General features: G+C 46.8%; 1 protein-coding gene across 4 annotated transcripts in view; it reads right to left on the reverse strand.

Annotated features, from left to right (window-relative positions):
* VWF (von Willebrand factor) overlaps positions 1-23506 on the reverse strand; it is a 227162-nt gene that overhangs the window by 133733 nt on the left and 69923 nt on the right. For all 4 annotated transcript variants that reach the window (XR_009155943.1, XR_009155942.1, XM_058189660.1 and 1 more), the window contains exons 14-15: positions 9499-9694; positions 5211-5426 (exon numbers count right to left, since the gene is read on the reverse strand). Coding sequence is in view for 2 of the 4 variants with exons in the window: in XM_058189660.1 (XP_058045643.1) it covers positions 5211-5426; positions 9499-9694 (412 nt within the window). In the remaining 2 variants the exon portion in view is untranslated. The remainder of the gene's footprint in view (positions 1-5210; positions 5427-9498; positions 9695-23506) is intronic.

Below are 23506 nucleotides of genomic sequence, written 5' to 3' on the forward strand. Positions count from 1 at the left end.
TTCATATTCATATTTACCAGCTTTAAAAATATACTTCCTAGCATGTACAGGGAGATAAAATTGAATTGCAAAACAAAACTGAATATTTTAGAATAGAATGGAATTCTTTATTGGCCAAGTGTGATTGGACACACAAGGAATTTGTCTTTGGTGCATATGCTCTCAGTGTAGAGAAAAGATACGTTCATCAAGAATCATAAGATACAACACTTAATGATAGTCATAGGCAGCGGTGGGATTCAGCCAGTTCGCACCACTTCAGGAAAACCGGTTGTTAACTTTCTGACCAGTTTGTCAAACTGGTTGTTGGAAGAAATCATTAGGGCAGAGAACCGGTTGTTAAATTACTTGAATCCCACCACTGGTCATAGGGTACAAATCAGCAATCAGGAAACAATCAGCATCAATATAAATCATAAGGATGCAAGCAAGAAAGTTACAACAAACTTACTAACTCTGTTTACTTGTTTAAAGTAAAGTTTGCCAGTGATGGCAAAACTTTTAGACACCGAGTGCCCAAACTGCACATGTGCGCATGCCCAAACCGAAAGGTGTGTGCGCATGCAAATGTGCACATGCGTGTGCATGCATGAACATGCACATGTGCAGACATGCGCATATGCGCAGCAGAGACTCGAAGACCAGCTGGCCGGTGGGAGGTGGGGGCATACCAATACCGCCAGCGCGGCAAGAGGTAAGATCTTTTTCTTTCATGAGCTTCCGTTTCTGTTGTGACTCGTCCTCCCTCCTCTCCTCAGCCGGGCCCCTCCCATCTCCAACCGGGCCTGTTATCAGACTCCGGGTCTGATAATGAAGATGAACAGCCTATCATGCCTCCAGCCCCCATGCCTTGAGAGGATTCCAGGAGTAAACAAATAAGCCCGAGAAACCTCACTCATACTGCGTGTGTTCCTTTGGCTCAGCCGTCAGAGGAAGCCAGCCAGGGATTGGAATTGCTTGGGTCTACTCCTTCTGACCCCTCCCTTTCCCAAACAGCAGAAGACAATTCAAAGTGGAAGGATCCTCACTTCCGGAGATCTGAGAGGCAACGCCAGCAGAAGGAAGGGAGGGGCAGGCCTGGATAAATGCTGAGTCGTGGAGCCACACCCCACAGCCTATATAAAGGACCTGCTTTTGGCATTCCAACCTTGAGTCAAGGAAAGTCTCCTCTAGTTTGCTGATATCAGACTCTGTCGCTGAAGTCACAACTTGGACTCCTGCCTGCCCTGATAAACCTCGAAGGAATTTGGCAAGCTGCAGAGGCTTCGTTGCCACATTTGATATGGACTTCCTTGACCCGGTCGTTGGAGGGGGAGTGGGACACGACAGTTTCGTGGTTTGCAGGGAAACAGAAACTGATGAAAGAAATGCCACGGAGATCTGACCTGGGGCGACGGCTTGCGTGCCAGCAAATCGGGCTCTGCGTGCCACCTCTGGCACACGCGCCATAGGTTCACCCTCACGGGTAAAGGGCCTCCTGCTTAAGCAGAGGTTTGGACTAGAAGACTTCCAAGGTCCCTTCCAACTCTGTTTCTGGGAGTTGGGCATCTGCTAAACAAAGCAGCAACCCACTTCATCATTTGAGAATGCCTGTCCTGGAGCCAGAGGCATTCCTGAAATGAGAGAGGACGGCTTTCCGAATGCCAGCACCCCACTTTTCTTGAATAATTAAAATAATTGGTTTAAATGTTAGCATTCAGATGGGGGCGGGGAACATACGGAACACACAGAGGAAGGAGACCAGATGGAGAACTCAATCCCACATTAGTTGATTCCAACAATCAAGCCTGTAAGAAAACCTTAGAGAGGTGAATGGTAAGCCACCCAGATCTGGTCACTGAGAGTGAGTGGGTAGCCATATAAATTCTCTTAAATAAATAAGTAAATAACCACGAAAGGCCAACCTTCTGGTTTTTATTCCATTGGCTACAGGAAGAAAATCTCACTCTCTTCGCAGAAGTTGCCAATGTTTGATGAATTGGTCCATCAGCCCAAATTTTGCAAAACACACACAGACACACAGGGGATTATCCTGACTGCCGCTTAGACAGGGCCAGGGGTGGGATTCAGCCGGTTCGGCCCGGTTCGGAAAAACCGGTTGTTAAATTGTTGGCTAGCCCCGCCCCTTCCAGGAGTCCCCATGAACCTCGTTTTGGCTCCCAGGTAAGTTCAGGAAGGTCTACTAGGCCCAAAACAGGGCACAGGGGGCGGTATGGCGTGGCCCCCCCGGTGGCCTTTTTTTGCTCCAAAGATGCTTTGGGCCTAGTAGGCCCAAAACAGGGTGTGGGGGGAGTGCACACTCCCCACCCCCGGGGGCCATTTTTGCTCCCAGGGGATGCAGGAAGCCGAATGCTATCTGTCACACCCCCTGGCCATGCTCCCCCACCATGGCCCCTTCCTTGACCGGGATGCCTTATGCACGGTCACTCATGCTCTTGTCACTTCCCGTTTGGATTATTGCAATGCTCTCTACATGGGGCTGCCCTTGAAGTGCACCCAGAGGCTGCAGCTAGTCCAGAATGCAGCTGCATGGGTAGTAACGGGAGCCACTCGTTGCTCCCATGTAACACCACTCCTGCGCAGTTTGCACTGGCTCCCTGTGGTCTTCCGGGTGCGCTTCAAGATTTTGGTTACCACCTTTAAAGCGCTCCATGGCTTAGGACCCGGGTACTTACAGGACCGCCTGCTGTTACCTTTTGCCTCCCACCGACCCGTACGCTCACACAGAGAGGGCCTTCTCAGGGTGCCGTCCGCCAAGCAATGTCGGTTGGCGGCCCCCAGGGGAAGGGCCTTCTCTGTGGGAGCTCCTACGCTTTGGAATGAACTTCCCCCTGGTTTACGTCAAGTGCCTGAAATTCGGACTTTTCGCCATGAGCTGAAAACGTACCTATTCATTCAAGCGGGACTGGATTAAAATTTTATTGGGGTTATTTATATTTTTAGTTTTTAAATTGTTTTAAATTTTTCGGCCACATTATAATATGTTCCTTTAAAAAAAATTTTTAATTTGTATACAGTGTATTTTTACTTGGCTGTACACCGCCCTGAGTCCTTCGGGAGAAGGGCGGTATAAAAATCGAAATAAATAAATAAATAAATAAATAAATAACCCAGCCAATCATTAGGGCAAGAGAACCGGTTATTAAATTATTTTAATCCCACCACCCTCCCACCCACCCACACACACACACACATACACACACTAGTTCAAATCTCCATCTACTCATTCATTGGAGAGGGCAACATTCTCCCTACTCTGGTTGGAGAGACTCGCAGTCTCAAAACTGTGCCGTGAAGTTTTGATGGATGTGATTGGAGGAAAGAGCATCTTCACTTGAGGGAGATCTGATGAGCTTCACCCATGGAGAGAAGAGGCATCGCCAGAAGATTAATTATGAAGGAGCCTGAGTTGAATTACAGCAATTGCCGTCCAAGTACCTTTGATTCCCCTCCGTGTTTTTCTTCCCTTCTCCTACCACTGAACGTCGGGTAGTGTTATGAAGTTCAGAATAATAATATTTTTTTAAAAAAAAAAATTCAATAAAAGCATAAATAATAGACGAGAACAGAGAGCTCATTACTGGTAGTACATCACACTCTGCTTCCAGGCTTATAGATTTTGAAAGGAGTCCATTAAAAAAAAACAAAAAAACCCCACCCTCTAAACCTCAGTATAAAATGAGAAAGCTTTATTGTGCTTTAATACCTCTCAGTAAAATGTGATCCTCTCAGACTATTCTGCCAGGAGCTTTGAAGCATTCGGCCTAACTCAGTGGTTCTCAACCTTCATAGTTCTGCGACCCCTTTAATACAATTCCCCACGATGTGGCGACCCCTTTAATACAATTCCCCACAATGTGGTGACCCCAACCGTAAAATTATTTTCGTTTTGAATTTATCGCGCCTGAAGCCAGATTAGGCTAGCGATTGGGAGTGATTGCAGCTGGCTTGAGAGGGAGACATCAGAGCAAAGATTTCTCTCTTTTTTAATTCATCGCGCCTGAAGCCGAATTCGACTAGCGATTTGAAGAGCCTGCAGCTGGCTTGTGGAGTCAATCATTGGAGCACGATTCTTCGACTCGCAAGTATACTTCCCATATTTCCGATGGTCTTAGATGACCCCTGGCAAATCGTCATTCGACCCCCAACGGGGTCACGACCTACAGGTTGAGAACCGCTGGCCTAACGAATCCAGGCTATATGACATCAGGAGGGGACCATTGGCACCCCAAATGTCACTCTCAGAGGTTCCACAGAGCCCCTTCCTCAAAGTTAAGCCAGGGAGCAGTGATGTTCAACATGTCATGCTTTGCGGCTAGTAAATAGTGGTAAAATCAGAGGTGGTATTCACTTACTTTTCCTACCGGTTGCAAATGTGAGTGCACACACCCCATCCATGCATGCGCCCGGCCTTCTGCATATGTGCTTTGCTGGCGCACGCGCCTTCCTCACATGCACCCAGTCTCAAAAACGTGCCTAAATAGGATGGCATAGACCTGGGGTTCTACACCCACGATGATAAATGTATTTTTATGATGACTATGATCATGATTTATCACTTGTTGCTTGTATGTACACTGCGAGCCTATGCACCAGAGATAAATTCTCTGTGTGTCACACTTGGCCAATAAAAGTTCTGTTCTGCTCTGTTCTGTTCTGTTCTGTTCTGTTCTGTTCTGTTCTGTTCTACTCTACTCTACTCTACTCTACTCTACTCTATTCAGATTTTCACCCTTTTTGGCCCTGCCTGCTCCACAAAATAAGTTATTGTTGCTCTCATGCTGGTGGGCTCATTGGCCTATGTGGAGACAGCTGAGGGTGTGATCAAATTGTCCAGCAGGAAAGACTAGGTCCACATGTGAAGGTCCAGTAAAAGTGATTTATTGCTGAAAAGCCTGTGCGCAGGCATCTTTTCAACTAACTGTGAGTCATACTAACATATGTTCTTATGTGAGTTCTTTGCTCACATAAGAACAAAGCCAAAAACTCCAGCCTGAAGATGACGAGTGAGACCTCGTCGAAACGTTGCCTAAATACTTTCAACCTTACACGGGAAAAGACCCGAACATACCAAAACCTGCATACATATACCCGTGAAAATCTATGAGAAACATTTCAGTGGTACACATTCATACAACTTCACCATACATTAGTAACACAGACCCAGGCCTGACTTTTATCAAGTGCAAGTTCGGGGAAGAGCCACCTACCGCAAAATTCTGGCTTCCTCCAGTCGACGAGCACTCCTTTGCGGGCGCAAGCCATGGCGTAGGCTGAGACGGCCGTGCACAAGCAGTCCTTCCCATCCGAACAGGAGCAGACGTCATAGCGACAGTTCTTGAGGTAGGGAGAAGGGCTGACTTCATGGTGGCAAGGCTCGAACAGGGGTGACAGCAAAACCGAGCAGGAACTCTCGGCATACCTGGCTGCAAGACATGCAGGAGCAACAGAGGAAGAATGGCAGATCGTCACAATTGTGTGCTGTTTGGGTACAAGAGGTTTACAGGTAGGCCTCAATGTATGACCAAAATTGAGCCCAACATTGATGCTGCTAAGTGAGAAATTTGTTAAGTGAATTTTACATTTGTTAAGCGAATTGCTGCAGTTCTTAAATTAGCCCCACGGTTTTTAAGCGAACCTGGTTTCGGCCTTGCCTTTGCTTGTCAGAAGGTCACAAAAGGGGATCACGTGACTCCGGGACACACTGCAACCGTCATGAATGTGAGTCCGTTGTCAAGCATCTGAATGTAAATCATGCTGCAACGGTCGTAAGTGCGAAAAATGGTCACAAGTCCATTTCCCCCCCCAGCTCCATTGTAACTTCACACGGTCACTAAATGAACTGCTGTAAGTCAAGGACTACCTGTGTTTTATTTATTTATATTTTGAAACTGCCCGTCTCCCTCCGATTTTTCACGACTTTTTTTATTTTCCATGAAATTTCAGGAGTATTTTAAAGAGAGTTTTAGCGTCCGATCTAGTATTCCCTGCTGGCAACAAAGGGCCTTTACAGGCAGACAAGAAGCAATGGATGGAAACTAACCAAGGAGAGAAGCAACCTAGAACGAAGGAGAAATTTCCTGACTGTTAGAACAATTAATCAGTGGAACAACTTGCCTGCAGAAATTGGGGATGCTCCAACACAATCCAAGAAGAGATTGGACAACCATTTGTCTACAATAGTATAGGTGTCCTGCGAGAGCAGGGAGTTGCTCTAGATGACCTCCAAGATCCCTTCCAACTCTGTCACTGTTATTGCCCAATCGAGTCAAGATGAGACTGTGGCATCAGCTCATTAGTGCCACTACATCTCTGCATTATCCTAGGTCAGTGATGGCTAACCTTTTTGCCATCACTGTCGTGTCCCACTCCTCCACTGACGGCCGGGTCAGGGAAATCCGAATCAGGTGTGCCTCTGCAGCTCTGCCAAAGTCCTAGCAAAGTCCTCAGGGCAGGCAGGAGACCAGAAAGTGACTTCAGCAAGATAAGATAGACTTTGCCTGACTCAGAATGCCAGAAAGCAGATCCTTTATATAGGCCATGAGGTGTGGCTCCATGGCTCAGCACTTATCCAGGCCTGCCCCTCCCTTCCTTCTGTTGCCTCTGTCTATCAAGTCTTCTGACGCGAGGGTCACTCCAGTCTGCAGCTGTTGGCAATTGACCTCCCTCAGGCTCACATGCTGTGGAGGAGGGGGAGGGGTCTAGTTGCTCCGTTTGCCTGGGCATGGAGCCAGGGCTGGGGCCGGGAGGCATACTAGGACGTTCCTCCGTGTTCGGAAGCAGATAAGAAGGCCCCGGCTGTGGTGAGATCGGACAAGACACAACAATCGCATGCCAAAAGTGAAGTGACTATGGTGAATCGTGCGCGCATGTGCCCACATCCATAATTCTATGCACCCCCCTGCATGTACATGCAAACCCCCCTGCGACCCCCACTTTTGGCATGTGATGGCACAAAAGGCCCAATTTTTCACCCTCCCCAGGTTCCAGAGCCTTTCTAGGAGCCTGGGGAGGGCGAAAAATGGGCCTTCCCCACTACCTTAGGCCCTCCGGAGGCTGGAAACAGCCTGTTTCCCTGCTTCTGGTGGGCCCAGAAGGCCCGAAATTCAGCTGGCCGGTGCATGCATGCGTGCCAGAGCTGAGCTCACGTGCCCACCGATATGGCTCCACGCGCCACCTGTGGCACGCGTGTCATAGGTTTGCCATCACGGTAAACTAGATGATGTTACCTAGTTTGGGTCATGAAAGATCTGCAAGAAAACCACCAAGCTCAGAGAGCACCAAGGGCCTCTCATTTCAACCCTGAGCTACAAATATTCTCCTTTATTAATAACTTCCTTCTGCTTGTCCTTCTGCAAATGGTTAAAGACCTGGTCTTTCCAATGGTTCCTAGAACAGGGTGAATTATAATCCTCTCCTAAAATACGGCTGGAGTTTTTATCTTCCCTGTTGCTAGATACGGTGGCCTCGATGAACTATTGGTCATAACTGTCAGCTGTTATTGGATTTATATCCCACCTTTATTTTATTCAATGCCAAGTGGTGCATTGTTATACCCTTAACCTCATCGTTTCCCCACAACAGTTCAGTAAGATGGATTGGGCTGAGAGAGTAACTGGCTCAAAGCTCTCTCAAAGGGAGGACTCCTGCTTTCTGGTACAATTCATCACCTCAAAAAAAATCTAATCTTCTGTAATTAATATTTAGGTGCCTCTCTGTTTTGTTGCTTCTTAGGGGAATAATAGAGTTGGAAGGGATCTTGGAAGTCTTCTACTCCAAACCCCTGCTCAGGCAGGAAGCCCTATACCAGTGATGGTGAACCTTTTCGGCATCGAGTGCCCAAACTGGAATGTGTGTATGTGTGCGTGCCCGAGCACCTGAAATCCAAAGACCAGCTAGCCGATGCACATACGCACGCTGCCCAGCTGGTCTTCCGGTTTCTGGTGCGTGCATACACACTGCACAGCTGATCTTCTGTTTTTTGGTGCATGCATGAACACTGCCCAGCTGGTCTTCTGGTTTCCGGTGTGTGCATGAACACTGCCCAGCTGATCTTTTGGTTTCCGGTGTGTGCATGAACACTGCCCAGCTGGTCTTCCGGTTTCTGGTGTGTGCATGAACACTGCCCAGCTGGTCTTCCGGTTTCCAATGCATGCATGCACACTGCCCAGCTGATCTTTCAGTTTCTGGCACTTCAACACATGCAAAGACCAATTGGCCAGTGCGCATTCGCATGCCATAAACAAGAAGAGCAGTTGGCAAAGGCGCAAGTGCCCACAGAGAGGGTTCGCCATCATGGCCCTAAACCACTTCAGACAAATGGTTGTCCAACCTCTTCTTAAAAATTTCCAGTGTTGGAGCATTCACAGTTTCAGGAGGCAAGTCATTCCACTGATTAATTGTTCTAACTGTCAGGAAATTTCTCCTTAAGTTCTTGGTTGATTAGTTTCCATCCACTGCTTCTTGCCCATTTGCTAAGGGAAGGACTTACTCCAATATTCCCTGCTGACATCTCTTTTGGTTTCCCGTACTACATGTTTCAATGCTGGGTATTCTTAACTGTCCAAAAAGGAAGCCAGCTGGCACAGGGTACCCTCTTTACCCATGTACCTTTCCTGCGATGGGGCAGAGAATTGAAGGCAGAGAAACAGAATCAGGAAACCTCTTGTTAAGTATTTTTAAATGTGCACATTGGGTAGAGGTAAGAAATATCCTTTCATCTTTTTGTGGTGTATGTAGCCTTGGGTAAGCCTGCCAAAGCAACATTCCTAAGGTGGGCACAGCCAGGGGGGGAAAAAAAAAAGGAAGGGCCGAGAGGATAATAAAACTCGTTTCAATGCAAGACATTGGATGTTATTCCTTATGCATTTAATTGTGTCCTAACTTTACTAAAAGCTAAAAAAAAAACCAGTGCAAAACTAGAACCCTGATTTAATGCATGGAAGGGAGTGGACTCTTGTCCCTAAAAACTTCGCCAAGGGAATTGCGCCTGCCTTTAGCGTGCACAAAAGTCTTTGCTGGATTAAAATAACACACTGCTATTTTTAAAAAAAATCACAGCCCACAAGGATTTGATCATAAGCACACCCAGCAGTGGGATTCAGCTGGTTCGAGCTGGTTCGGGCAAACCGGTAGTTAAATTGCTGGCTGGCCCCGCCCCTTCCAGGAGTCCCTACATGCCCCATTTTGGCTCCCAGGTAAGTGCATGGAGGCTTACTAGGCCCAAAATGGTACACGGGGGGTGGTGCGCCCCCCCGGCCTGTTTTCAAACCCAGGAGGCTTCAGTGAGGCCTACTAGGCCCAAAACCAGGCACAGGGGGGTGGTATGTCCCCCAGCGGCCTGTTTTTGCTCCCGGGGGGGGGGTTGGGTTGTAGGAGGCCAAGTGCTGCCTGTCACACACCCCTGGCCACGCCCACCATGGCCACGCCCACCCAGCCATCATTAGGGCAGAGAACCAGTTGTTAAATTATTTGAATCCCGCCACTGAGCACACCTACCTAAGCGGGGATTCAGGTTGCAGGAATTGGTGTCTTGTTTTTGCAAGTCTTCACAGTCTCCCTTCAGCTTCCAAGAATTCCCAAAGTCTTCCACAAGGGTTTCCACTAGCCCGGAGGGAGTGAGGAAATCATCTCCTTGATTGCCATTGTAGTTGCCGCACAGACCGCATGTTTGTTCGGTGTATTCCGACGATAACTAGAAAAAAGAACAAATATATGGCTTATTTGTCTTGCAGGCATTTGAGAAACAAAAACGAAACAAAAAAATAGCGTACACACGTGGAAAAACAAACAAACAAAAATCATGTACACAACTGGAAATGTCTACTAAACATGCCTGGCATTAATAATTTATTTGATATATAGGCAATCCTTGTTTTATATCCACAACTGAGTCCTAAATTTCTGTTGCTAAGTGAGACATTTGTTAAGTGAATTTTGACCCATTTTACGACCTTTCTTGCCACCGTTGTTAAGCGAATCCCCGCCATTGTTCCGTTAGTAACACGGTTGTTAAGTGAATTGGGCTTTCCCGTTGACTTTGCTTGTCAGAAGGTCGCAAAAAGGGATCACGTGACTCCAGGATACTGTCGTAAGTATGAGTCAGTTGCCAAGCATCCGAATTTTGATCACGTGACCCTGGAAATGCTGACACGGTCGTAAGTGCGAAAAATGGTCCTAAGTCACTTGTTTTCAGTGCCGTTGTGCACTTTGAACCGTCACTAAATGAACTGTTGTAAGTCAAGGACTTACTTATAGACTGCCTCTTATATCAAAACATCTCTTAAGAGGCTCCCAATAAAACAGATGCATATTCCTTAATAAAAGGACATTCATTAAATACAGTAATGATTAATTTTGAGGTTTGAAAAAAAAAGAAAAGGAAAAGGAAAAACATTCCTTTCACATTGATCCTGGGGAAGCCTGGAAGAAAAAGTGAATTTTCTACAGCTACCTAAAACGGTGATTGTTTTGGTGAGAGGGGAGAGACAGACAGAAGCAGAGGTGGGATTCATATAATTTACCTACTGGTTCACCCAGCACCGAAAATGTGAGTACATGCGCCGCCTCCATACATGCGCCCGGCTTTCATACATGCGCCTGGCCTTCTGAACATGCGTTTTGCTCGTGCACACGGCTTCTGCATATTTGCCCAGACTCAAAAACGTGCCTAAATTGGACAGCATAGAGCAGAGGTCTCCAACCTTGGCAACTTTAAGCCTGGCGGACTTCAACTCCCAGAATCCCCCAGCCAGCAAAGCTGGCTGGGGAATTCTGGGAGTTGAAGTCCGCCAGACTTAAAGTTGCCAAGGTTAGAGACCCTTGGTGGTGGGCCCACCCGCAATTTCCTCTACCGGTTTGCTTGAACCGGTCCAAACCAGCTGAACACCACCTGGAGAGGAGCATTGTGAAGCACAAACAACACCCCAAAGGAGTCTTCCCACACTTGGTTGTGCATTCGACAACCTTCCCTAGTGTTCCTCCCGAATCATTCTCCTCTTCTATTGTTTGGACCCGACAAGCAATATTATTGCATTGTTTGAAAACCGAAACTGCACATTACCACCTCATGGTTTACTCCTAAAACTCTCCAGTTACTGCAATTATGATAGTAGAAACACAGGTTTTTCCTGTTTGCTTATGCCGTGGAGGCAGGTGGAGTATCTTAAATTCAGGGTCATATTCCTTTGGGGTAAACACAATAAAAAAAAGCCCTTCCCTCCCAGGAGTCCCCACGCAGCCCATTTTGGATGCAGGTAAGTGCAGGGCAGGCACGGAGGCTCAAAGTGGGTGAAAAATGGGCCTACTGGAAGTTTGGGAAGGCCGGAAATGGGCCTATTTTTCCGTTTCTGGCCTCCAGAGGGCCTCTGGAGCCTTGGGAGGTCGTTTTTGCCCTCCCAGAGGCTCAAAAAAAGCCTCCGGAGCCCGGGGAGGGCAAAAACACCGCCCCCACCGTGGTGCAGGAGGCAGACTAAGCCACGCCTACCATGGTCATGCCCACCTAGCAACCAGGCAGAGAACCTATTTGTAATGTATCTTTAAATATTTTGGCGGGAAACAAGCACGTTGCTGATTGGTTGAAGCCGCCGGTTAGACTGTATATAAGGAGAGGTTTTTCCCCAGCCTGGTTGCTGGGTTCACCATATATTAAAGAGCTGTTGTCACTACCCTGGTCTCCAGCCTCGTTACTTCCCGAACTTAACACTGGCGACGAAGGTGGGATCTCGAGGCTAAGAGCACCAGGAACGAGCTGAACGCGCGAAAGAACCGAACCCAGCAAATTCAGGGCAGAAACGCAGCGATGGCCAGCTACACTCCGCCCGCACCGTTTGACCCATCCAGGGAGAAATGGGGAACGTACATGACCCGTTTCGAGAGCTTCCTCGAGGCAAACGAACTGCAAGGAGTTCCAGACAACCGCAAAAGGGCGTATTTCCTGAGCCACTGCGGTCCCGAGGTCATCGACATCGCGGAAGCCCTGGCAGAGCCAACGCCGGTACAATCGGTATCGTGGCAAACTCTGCAAAATCTATTGAAGAACCATTTCACGCCAACACCGTCCAAATATGTACGGCGTTTTGAATTTGGAGAGCGCAGACAGCAAGAGGGCGAATCCATCAGCGATTACATGGCCGCCCTGAGAAAAGCCTCCAAGGACTGTGGGTACCGAGACTTGGATGAGGAGCTGTTAGAGCAACTCATCCGTGGGGTCAGAGACATTCGTTTGCGGAGGCGGCTGCTATCAAAAGCAATCTAACGCTGGCAAACGCTCTGGACGAAGCCAGAGCTCATGAGATGTCCACCCAAGCGGCGGAAACCCTACAAAGCCACTCACGCCAACGGCGAGCGAAATCAACCCCGTCCACAACGAAGAAATCCAGACCGAATCAGACGGCGAGGATGAGGAAGGAGTTTGCCTCACCGAGAGAAGGGGCAAAGAAGACCGATGAATGCGGAAGTTGTGGAGGGCAACACCAGCGTCAACGATGCAAGTTCAAGGACGCTACATGTCGGCGGTGCGAGAAGAAGGGGCACCTGGCTCAAGTCTGTCGAGCACCCCAACCTTCCCGCCGAAAATTCAAACCAACCAATCAGAGCGCAGGATCGGCAAGGCGACCCGCGATTGGTCAAAACAAAAAGGGCGCGAATTCAAATCGAACGACCGTGATAATAGGCCGTGCAGCAACCCGCGTCGAGAAGAAAATCTTCACCAAACCGAAAATCGAAGGAGTGCCGTGCCGACTAGAAGTGGACACAGGGTCAGCGATCACAATCATGTCCTGGGACACTTTTGCGAAAGCTTTGCCGAAAATCGCCAAACGCAAACTGCAAACACAGCGGCTAAGAGTTCACGACTACCAAGGGAATCGCATCCCTGTTCGAGGGACCACCTCCGTCCGCGTCGAGTACGGACCACACAAGAAGACCCTGCCCATCACGATAGTCGAAGGGACCCTGCCAAGTTTGTTGGGACTAGACTGGTTCCGTGCATTGGGCATGGGAGTGACTGGCATCTACAGAAGTGACTTTAACCTAAAAGACACACTCATGAACGAATTCGAAGATGTGTTCAAGGACTGCCTGGGCAAGTACAAGGGGACCCCTATTTCCTTCAATTTAGACCCCCAGGTAGCCCCCATACGGTTAAAAGCAAGGAGGGTCCCTTTTGCCCTTAAACCCAAGATTGACAGGGAGATAGACAAGCTCATCAGTCAGGGGATACTGGTGCCAGTCGATCATGCAAAGTGGGAGACGCCAATCGTCACCCCAGTGAAACCAGATGGGTCAGTTAGAATCTGCGCTGACTACAAGGCAACGTTAAACAAAGCCTTGCAAAAAAGCGCTTACCCGGTCCCCGTGGTGCAACACCTGCTGCACTCGCTGGGGCAAGGGCACGTTTTTGCCAAATTAGATTTGGCCCAAGCCTATCAACAACTGCCCGTAGACGCCGACACAGCCGAAGCCCAGACAATTGTGACTCACAGAGGTGCTTTCAGGTGTACCCGGTTACAGTTTGGGGTGAGTGTGGCACCTGGCCTATTTCAAAATTTAATGGAGCGACTTCTACAGGGGCTCCCGGGGGTAGTCCCCTATTTTGATGCTGTATTGGTGTCAGCCGAAAATTTAGAAGAATTGTGGGAACGTTTAAGAAAAGTTCTGGGCATTTTCCGGTCAGCCGGTCTAAAGGTTAAAGTGAACAAATGCCAAATAGGGGTAGAATCTGTAGAGTTCTTGGGCTACAGAATAGACAAGGAGGGAATCCACCCCACTGAGAGCAAGGTCAAGGCAATAAGAAAGGCTCCAGCGCCCAAAAACAAAACAGAGCTACAGGCATTCCTGGGTCTAGTGAACTTTTACGCGGTCTTTTTGAAAAATAAGGCAACCGTTGCCGAGCCGCTACATAAGTTACTGGGAAAGAATACTGCTTGGTCTTGGGGAAAGTCGGAAGCTAGGGCTTTCGAAGCAGTAAAAAACCTACTCTCGAGCGATAGCTTACTGATTCAGTATCATAGCAAAATGCCATTGGTATTAGTTTGCGATGCTTCCCCTTACGGGTGGGGCTGTGCTCAGCCACAGGCTTCCAAATGGCACAGAAGCCCCAATAGCCTTCTACTCCAGAACGATGTCCTCGACAGAGAGGAACTATAGTCAGTTGGATAAGGAAGCTCTAGCTATAGTGTCAGGGTAAAAAGTTTCACGAATACGTTTTGGTAGAGACTTTGAAATTGTTACAGACCATAGACCACTGTTAGGGTTACTGGCTGGCGATCACCAACGCCTGTGGCACTTTCGCCCGATTGACCCGATGGACTATCTTTTGGCCGCCTACTCCTACAAACTGCAGCATCGACCAGGAAAAGAGTTGGGGCATGCGGACGATTAAGCAGATGCCCACTACCAGGGGCGATCGAGACCCCACTCCGGGACGCCCATACTGTTAATTGACTCTCTGGACTCTGGCCCAGTCACATCTAAGGAGGTGGCTCGGGCGTCATACCGGACATTATTTTGAGAACTGTACTTGGTTGGGTACAAGAGGGTGGCCGCTGCGCCGGGCGAGCGTTTTAAAGAGTTTGTAAAAAACGTGGGGAACTGTCGGCTCAAGGGGTGCCTGCTATGGGGGATCAGTGGTGATCCCAGAGAAATTGAGGAAAAGGGTGTTGGATCTCCTCCACGAGGGTCACCCAGGGATCGTAAGGATGAAGGGTCTAGCGAGAAGCTATGTGTGGTGGCCTTTAATGGACTCGGAAATTGCTGAAAGGGTAGGGAAATGCCAGGCCTGCCAAGAGTCCAGACCGCTACCCCAACGGCCCCAGTTCGGGAATGGGAGAGACCCCAAGGGCCCTGGTCGAGAATCCACATTGATTTTGCCGGCCCCTTCCACGGCCAAACCTTCCTGGTAGTAGTCGATGCCTACTCCAAATGGCTGGAAATCATTCTCATGAGATCCATGACAGCCGAGGCCGTGATCTCAGTCCCACGGCACCTATTTGTAACCCATGGGTTGCCCGACACCCTAGTTCCCGATACCGGCCCGCAATTCACGGCAACCCAGTTTGAGGAATACTTGGCAGAAGAGGGCATCCGACATGCCCTCTCGGCGCCTTTCCACCCTGCGACGAATGGCCTTGCAGAGCGTTCCGTCCGAGCGCAAAGAGGCATTGTCCAGACTCAAGCCAGGCGACTGGCAAACAAAAATCGATGTTTTCCTGGCCGTCCAACATAGAACCCCCTGTGTCACAACCGGCAGAAGCCCAGCAGAATTATTAATGGGCCGAAAGCTCAGGTGCCCCCTAGACCGTTTAAATCCAAACTATACACCGGAGGGTTACAAGGGGGGACTTGAAAAAACAAGAGGGATGGAAATAGGCGACCAAGTGTGGGCACACAACTATGGTGAAGGCCCAATCTGGGTAGCAGGACAAATCCTAAACATAACAGGTCCAAAATCATACTTGGTGGAGTTAAAAGACGGCCGAGTATGGAGGCGCCACATAGACCAAATACGAAAACGCATAGCCGAACAATCCGAATTAGACGAAACAGGCCCTGACTATACAATGTTTGAATCCACAGCTGACTCAAACCCGGGAAAATCGCAGGACTTATCTGAGTTCCCGGAGGTCCAGCGACGCCAACAGGTTCCATTAGAAAACAGCAGGGACGACTCTGCAAATAATCCAGGGCCGGATGGCCTAGAGGAGGAGCTGAGAGGAGCAAACAGCCCCTCCGGTCAGCTCAACCCACTCCCAGGGAATGAACTGCGCAGGTCCGAAAGAGTCAGGAGACGCCCAGTCTATTTACGTGATTACGTTGAAAAATAATATGTAAATATAATGTAAATAGGGGTAAAGTGTTTTCTGGGAGGGAAGGAGTGTAATGTATCTTTAAATATTTTGGGCGGGAAACAAGCACGTTTAGACTGTATATAAGGAGAGGTTTTTCCCCAGCCTGGTCGCTGGGTTCACCATATATTAAAGAGCTGTTGTCACTACCCTGGTCTCCAGCCTCGTTACTTCCCGAACTTAACACTATTGCTAAAATTTTTGAAGTCCAACCCTAGTCATAAGTCAAGGACTTCCTGTACATTATGGTGCTGGCTATTCAAGGACCTCTCTAATCGGTTCAGTCAGTTAGGCGGAGTCTGGCAACACCTTTTCCAAATAAGGCATTTTATTGAAATTAAGCTTCTGATTTTTTCCCCCTCTACTATACAGTTCTCTTTCAGTTTCGCTGACTGACTTAATTTAGGTTTGAGGTGTGTGTGTCAGAGCAGACAACCAGACCCACATGTGCAGAGTCCAAGCTAACTATTTTATTATGTTCTGCCTATAACAAAGGAATCTTCCCAGTCTAATTGGGAACAATTAGATAAGGCTCCAAGAAACTTAGTGGAGTCGGTCCTCGCCCTTTTGTGGTGGCACAGTGACTCCAGGCTAGTTCCACACTTGATCCCTCCTCCTTTCCCAGGCTGGGCACTTCCCAACAGTGTGAACATCAGCATAGGGAGAAATTTTAGGAAGCATTCTCTATCCTCAAGTGAAGCAACCTGTTTTTCAAGACTTCAATGGCTTGCGTCTAGTTCCATGACTCTGGGCTTTCACCCTTCCAAAGACAGATCCAAGATGCGATCCTATACGTAATTATCACTGAACTCAATGGGGATCGCTACTGAGTAAACATGCAAAGGACTGCACTATTTGGTCCATTCCTTTGGGCTTATGTATTATTTTTCCTGGAAGCAAAATGTACTCAGCTTGGACAGATTGACTTCCAAGCTGGCAAAAGTACCTAAGTATGGGCCACAGGCAACCCAGCCAAATTGAAAGACTTTCAAAAATGGATTTCTACAAGATAGTTCAGCGGTGTCAAACTTGATTTCATTGAGGACTGCATCGGGGTTGTGTTTGACCTTGGGGGACCATGTGGAGTGTCGAAATCCAATTTTTTTTTTACTACTGGTTCTGTGGGCGTGGCTTGGTGGGCATGGTGTGGTGTGGTGTGGCTTGGTGGGCGTGGAAGGGGAAGGATTCTGCAAAATCTCCATTGCCACCCCATTCCAAGGGAAGGATACTGCAAAATCCCCATTCCTCCACACTCCTGGTGGAAGGATACTGCAAAATCCCCATTCCCTCCCCACTCTGGGGCCGGCCAGGAAGTAGTATTTGCCGGTTCTCCGAACTACTCAAAATTTCTGCTACTGGTTCTCTGAACTGCTCAAAATTTCTGCTACCGGTTCTCTAGAACCTGATGGATTTCACCCCTGCCATGTGGGTATGGCCAGCATGGCATGGCCAGCTTGACATCACTTGTGTGAGGGGTGCCTGTGGTGACCAGAGCACTCTGTCAGTGAAAATGGGATCCAGAGCTCCATTTTTTTGCTGCAACGGCATCCTCCAACCCTATGCCAGTGAAAACAGAGCTCGGGAGGGTCCCCCCACGACCCTCCTGAGCTCCATTTTCACTGGCAGAGGCACCGCAGGCCGATCCTTTGCTGTTTCCAGGGTGGCCCCATAGCCCCATCTAAGCACCCTGCAAGCTGGATCCGGCCCCCAGGCCTTGAGTTTGACACTCTTGAGATATTTAATATTTTTATATAAGTACTAGTGGGGACACGGTGGCTCAGGGGCTAGGATGTTGAGCTTGTTGATCAAAAGGTCAGCAGCTCAGTGGTTCAAATGCCTAGTGTTGCCGTGTAACGAGGTGAGCTCCCGTTACTTTTCCCAGCTTCTGCCAACCTAGCAGTTTCGAAAGCACCTAAAAATGCAAGTAGAAAAAATAGGGACCACCTTTGGTGGGAAGGTAACAGCGTTCCGTGCGCCTTTGGCATTGAGTCATACCGGCCACATGACCACGGAGACGTCTTTGGACAGTGCTGGCTCTTCGGCTTTGAAACGGAGATGAGCACCGCCCCCTAGAGTCGGCAACGACTAGCACGTATGTGCGAGGGGAATTTTTACCTTTACCTATAAGTACTAACCAGGGATGGATTCTACTTACATCTGCTATCGGTTTGCAATGGGAGCGTGCACAGAAGTTTCTGTGTATGCACAGATCATTCATGATGACATCTGGGCGGGTGGGCGGAGCCTCTTGCCGCCATTACTACCGTTTCGCAAGAACCGGACCGAATCGGGAGCAACCCACCACTTTTACTAACTATATTACAGTTACTAACTATGAGAAAAGAGAGACGGGGCATATTAAATAACGATGTCACTGGGCAAAATAAAGGATTTCTGGGATTGATGGTATTTCTTATCATGTTTTTTTAAATGTATGTTTCGATGCGTTTGTTGAAAATGGTGGTTGACTATTTAACGTTTAGAAGGGCACAGAGGGAAAAGATGCCATTGTTTAGGAATGTAGCAGGAAACCCAGATTATGCAAGGTTTATCATAAAACGTCTACTGTGTTCATTGGGAGCGACTCACTTCCCCCAATTGTCCAAAATATTTGGCACTACCTCTTGTTGTGCGTGGGTTCTAAGTTATTTTTTAATGCTCCAAGGCAACCAACCACCGATGTTTAAGGAACAGAAGCGTTTGAAAAAGAAAACAGGGGAAAATTAGAAGGCGAATGGGAAATACAGCTAGTTCTTGATGTCTATGGAGATTCTCAGTCATCCAGGTCATAATTATCCAAAGATGCTTTTTTTAAAGAGACAACTGGAGTTTCTGGTTTTTCTTTGAAGACACTTAGTTTCTCATCCGAGAAGCTTCTTCGGTTCTGACTGGATGGTGGGGAATGGAAGGAATTCATATTTCTTGCAGACAGCTGGTCATTCTTGTAGACAGCTGGTCAAACTAATCAAGGAAAGAAGCAATTTAGAACTAAGGAGAAATTTCCTGATAGTTAGAACAATTAATCAATGGAACAACTTGCCTGCAGAAGTTGTGAATGCTCCAACACTGGAAATTTTTAAGAAAATGTTGGATCGCCATCTGTCTGAGATGGTGTAGGGTTTCCTGCCTGGGCAGGGGGTTGGATTAGAAGGCCTCCAAGGTCCCTTCCAACTCTGTTGTTATTATTATTATTATTTGCATTTTTTTAGAGACTCATTGAGGCCACCTGGAGCTTTATTTGTGTCCTCAAGATCATGTGACTGGTGCAAATGGGTGTGGAGCCTTCTTGGAGCTGTTGAAAGGACTGTGTTGTAGATTGGAGATAGATGATGTCGTATCCCTCCCCCTCTGTTGAGAGATGGCTGTTCAATTTGGACATAGATGGCCTCTTTGACCCCTCTTTCAAACCAGTGGTCCTCTCTGTCCAAAATGTGGACTTTGCTGTCTTCAAAAGAGGGGCCTTTGTCTGTTAAATGCAGATGGACTGCTGAATCTTGTCCTCGGCTGTCTGCAAGGAGTATAAATCCCTCCATTTCCCCACACCATCCAGTCAGAGCTGAAGAAGTTTCTTGGATGAGAAGCGAAACGTCTTCAAAGAATGCACCAAGACAAATTCCTTGTGTGTCCAATCACACTTGGCCAATTAAAAAAAATAATAAATTCAAAAAAACAGAGATTGGTAAAATGAGGACCAAGATTGTTGGGGGGCGATATGCTGTCTCTGTAAAACCACTTAGAGAAGGCCGTAAAGTGGTATATAAGTCTAAGTGCCCTTCCTTCCTTCCTTCCTTCCTTCCTTCCTTCCTTCCTTCCTTCCTCCCTCCCTCCCTCCCTCCCTCCCTCCCTCCCTCCCTCCCTCTATTTTTCATTCGCCTTCCTGGTGCTGCAGTGGTTAGAATTTAATATTGCAGGTTGATTCTGCTAATTGCCAAGAATTCAATCCTGACCGGCTCTAGACTGAATCAGATTTTCATCCTTCCGAGGTCAATAAAATGAGGACCCAGATTATTGGGGGACAATATGCTGACTCTGTAAACTGCTTAGAGAGGGCTGTAAAGCACTGTGAAGTGGTATATAAGTCTATTGATATTGCTGCCACAATGAAGCTCCTTCCATCTGCTCATTGAAAGCATCCTGTTGCCATATTTGGGGATCTCCCCACCCTCCCGCTCTTCTTTTCTGTAGCATTGCACAGGGAGTCCATGACTTATGACTACAATTGGGACCAGACTTTCTGTTGCTAAGCAAGGCAGTTAAGTTACAAATGCCGGATTTTATGACCTTTTCAGCTGCTGGCGGTTAAGTGAATCAACGCAGTTCCGTGGTTTAGCAAATTCAGATTTCCCAATTGCTGGTGGGAAGCTAGCTGGGAAGGTCACCAATGGGAATCAGCTGACCCAGTGGTGAAAGACTCCGAAGTCTGCTACCGGTTCGCTGTGCATGTGCAGTGCGCGCCAAACGCATACTTTGCGTACCTGCGCACTACAGGCACTACCGCGCAGCGCTGAAAAAGTAGGCTTAAGAAGCCTTTTCTAAGGTAAGCAGAACAGCGGGGGGGGATACTTGTGCTGCACGATTTACATTTGCTAGAAAGCAGGATTTCGTGCGGCACAGCTGATCATTGGAAATACTTGTTCGTCCAAACTGGTAGCATTTTTTTTACTACCAGTTCGGGCAAACCAGTCTGAGCCAGTAGCATTTCACCCCTGAGGTGACCCCAGGACACTGCAACTATCATAAATACAGGCCAGTTGCCAAAGCCCCAATTTTGATCATGTGACTCTAGGGATGCTGTAACAGTCACAAGTGCGAAAATCAGTCTTAAGTCACTTTTTTCGGGTACCATTGTAACTTTGAACAGTTGCTGAATGAATGGTCATAAGTTGAGGACTACCTGGATAGGTTTTTTTTTTCCCTGGATCTGGGTTTGACTTCTGTCAAGAAGAGAGCACAAGGTTTACTCCTGACAGCCAGTATAAACCCAGTATAAATTGCAAACAGTCTATTTGGGGGAAATGATCACACAACTTAAAATGAGAAAATCATGCACCGCAAAGGTTTTGGTGCCCCTCTACGATTTGCTCTCGCTTCTTCCTAAAGTTCAAATTATTTATTTAGCTCTGAAAAAATGGACCAAATGCAGTACAGATCCTGGCCAATTTGTTTCTAATTCTGTCACTTGTTCTTGGGTTGGATGGCTGACTTGAATCTGAAGAAATCCTTCCTTGCTTTTAAAAAGGAGTCCTCGTAAATCCCCGATCAAAGTTTTTAAAAAAATATTAACTAAACATTCTATTTTAATGTAGTAACAATTAGCATGGATCATCGTCTTTTGAGATCGGGGGGGGGGGACGTGATCACACAAGAAAACAAAGGGACCTTCAAGAGCGAATTGCATTGGCTAGAGCAGGAAATGATGTCAACAAGAATCTTTTATATTTGCCATCATTCGTAAGAATCTTTTACTCATAATTTTGTGGAAAGAAAATATAAGAAGAGGAGAGATGGGGGGGAAAGCAGTAGTGTAGAATTTCACTATTATTTAATTTTCTTTAAAGAGAGAGAAACCTGCATGCTTGGAGTTTTCATATCAAATGACCTAAATGCCAAAGCCCACTGCAATTACATAGCAAAAAAAGCTCTAAGAGTTGTAAACTTAATTTTACGTAGCTTCTTTTCCAAAAACTCTACACCACTAACCAAAGCATTACAAAACATTTGCCAGACCTATTCTTGAATACAGCTCATCCGTCTGGAATCCATACCACATCTCTGACATTAATACTATCGAACGCATCCAGAAATATTTTACTAGAAGAGTTCTTCGCTCCTCCGAAAACAACAAAATACCTTATACCACCAGGCTTGAAATCCTGGGTTTAGAAAACTTAGAACTCCGCCGACTCCGACATGATCTGTGTTTAACACACAGAATCATCTATTGTAATATCCTTCCTGTAAAAGACTACTTCAGCTTCAATCGCAACAATACAAGAGCAAACAATAGATTCAAACTTAATGTCAACCGCTTCAAACTTGATTGCAGAAAATATGACTTTTGTAACAGAGTTGTTAACGCTTGGAACTCACTACCTGACTCTATAGTCTCTACTCAAAACCCCAAAATCTTCAACCAAAAACTGTCTACTATTGACCTCACCCCATTCCTAAGAGGACTATAAGGGGCGTGCATAAGAGCACAAAAGTGCCTACCGTTCCTGTCCTATTGTTCTCTTCATTATAGTATTATATGCATACTTTTACTTATACTTTTACTTATATATACTTTGTCTCTCATGATGGGTTATTGTTTATGTTGATGATTGTATATACTGTTGTGACAAAATAATTATAAAAAAAATAGTTAAGCATAATCTGCTTCAGGAAAAGCAGCTGGTTCAGGGGTAATATTCACTTATTGGTGAATGTGGACGAGCGCATGGTTCATGCATGCATCCGATCTTCCACGCATGTGCTTTACTGGCGTGCGTGCCTTCCATGCATATGCCCGGCCTCAAAAACATGCCTAAATAGGATGGCATAGAGAGCAGGTGGGCCCACCCACAAGTTCTGCTACCTGTTTGGGCAAACCGATCTGAACCGGCTAAGTACCATCTCTGAGTTGGTTGTTGAAATTTGAGCGATGCTAAAACAGTCTGCTTGGGATTCTCAAGTTTTACGTCCTGGGTAATCTATTCTGCAACAATGAATTGTTAGAACTCACCCACGGGGTTAATTGTTTTCTTGCAGGAAAAAAAAAAGTGCCACTCTTATCTAAAGTTATAATTATTGACCTTATAGGAGTAAATGTCTTAGGAAGAACAGTTGCAGGAACTGGGGATGTCTAGTTTAATGAAAAGAAGGACCAGGGGAGACATGATAGCAGTGTTCCAATATCTCAGGGGTTGCCACAAAGAAGAGGGAGTCAAGCTATTCTCCAAAGCACCTGAGGGCAGGACAAGAAGCAATGGGTGGAAGCTAATCAAGGAGTGAAGCAACTTAGAACTAAGGAGAAATTTCCTGACAGTTAGAACAATTCATCAGTGGAACAACCTGCCTCCAGACGTTGTGGATGCCACCAAACAGAACTTTTTTGAAAATGCAAACAAACCAGGAAGATGGTTAGCATATAAAATAAAGAAAGAGAAGGAGAAGAAAATAATAAAACATTTACCAGATGAAAAGGGGAAATTACACTACAGCAATGAAGAAAACAAGATAATAATCCAAAAATAGGATGAAAAACTTTATTACCAAGAAGAAATTTTGGAGGAAGAAATAACAAAATATTTAGAAAAATCAGATTTACCTAAAATAACTGAACAATACAAGGAAATGTTAGAAGAAAAAATAACAATGATAGAATTAAGAGAAGCAATTAAAAGACAAAAAAAAAAATGGAAAACACCAGGACCGGATGGCCTACCAGCGGAACTATACAAAACTTTACAAGAAGTGATGAGTAATTCCAGTAAATGCTGGAATTATCTAATGAACTTTTAATGAAGGCAAAAATGCCACGGCGGGCTATGTAACACTCATACCTAAAGAAGATGTAGCCTTACAACTGATAAAAAAGTACAGACCGATTTTGTTATTAAATGTGGACTATAACAGGGGTCTCCAATCTTGGCCCCTTTAAGGCTTGTGGACTTCAACTC

Source organism: Ahaetulla prasina, chromosome 7 (assembly GCF_028640845.1).
Source record: "Ahaetulla prasina isolate Xishuangbanna chromosome 7, ASM2864084v1, whole genome shotgun sequence".
NCBI lineage: Eukaryota > Metazoa > Chordata > Lepidosauria > Squamata > Colubridae > Ahaetulla > Ahaetulla prasina.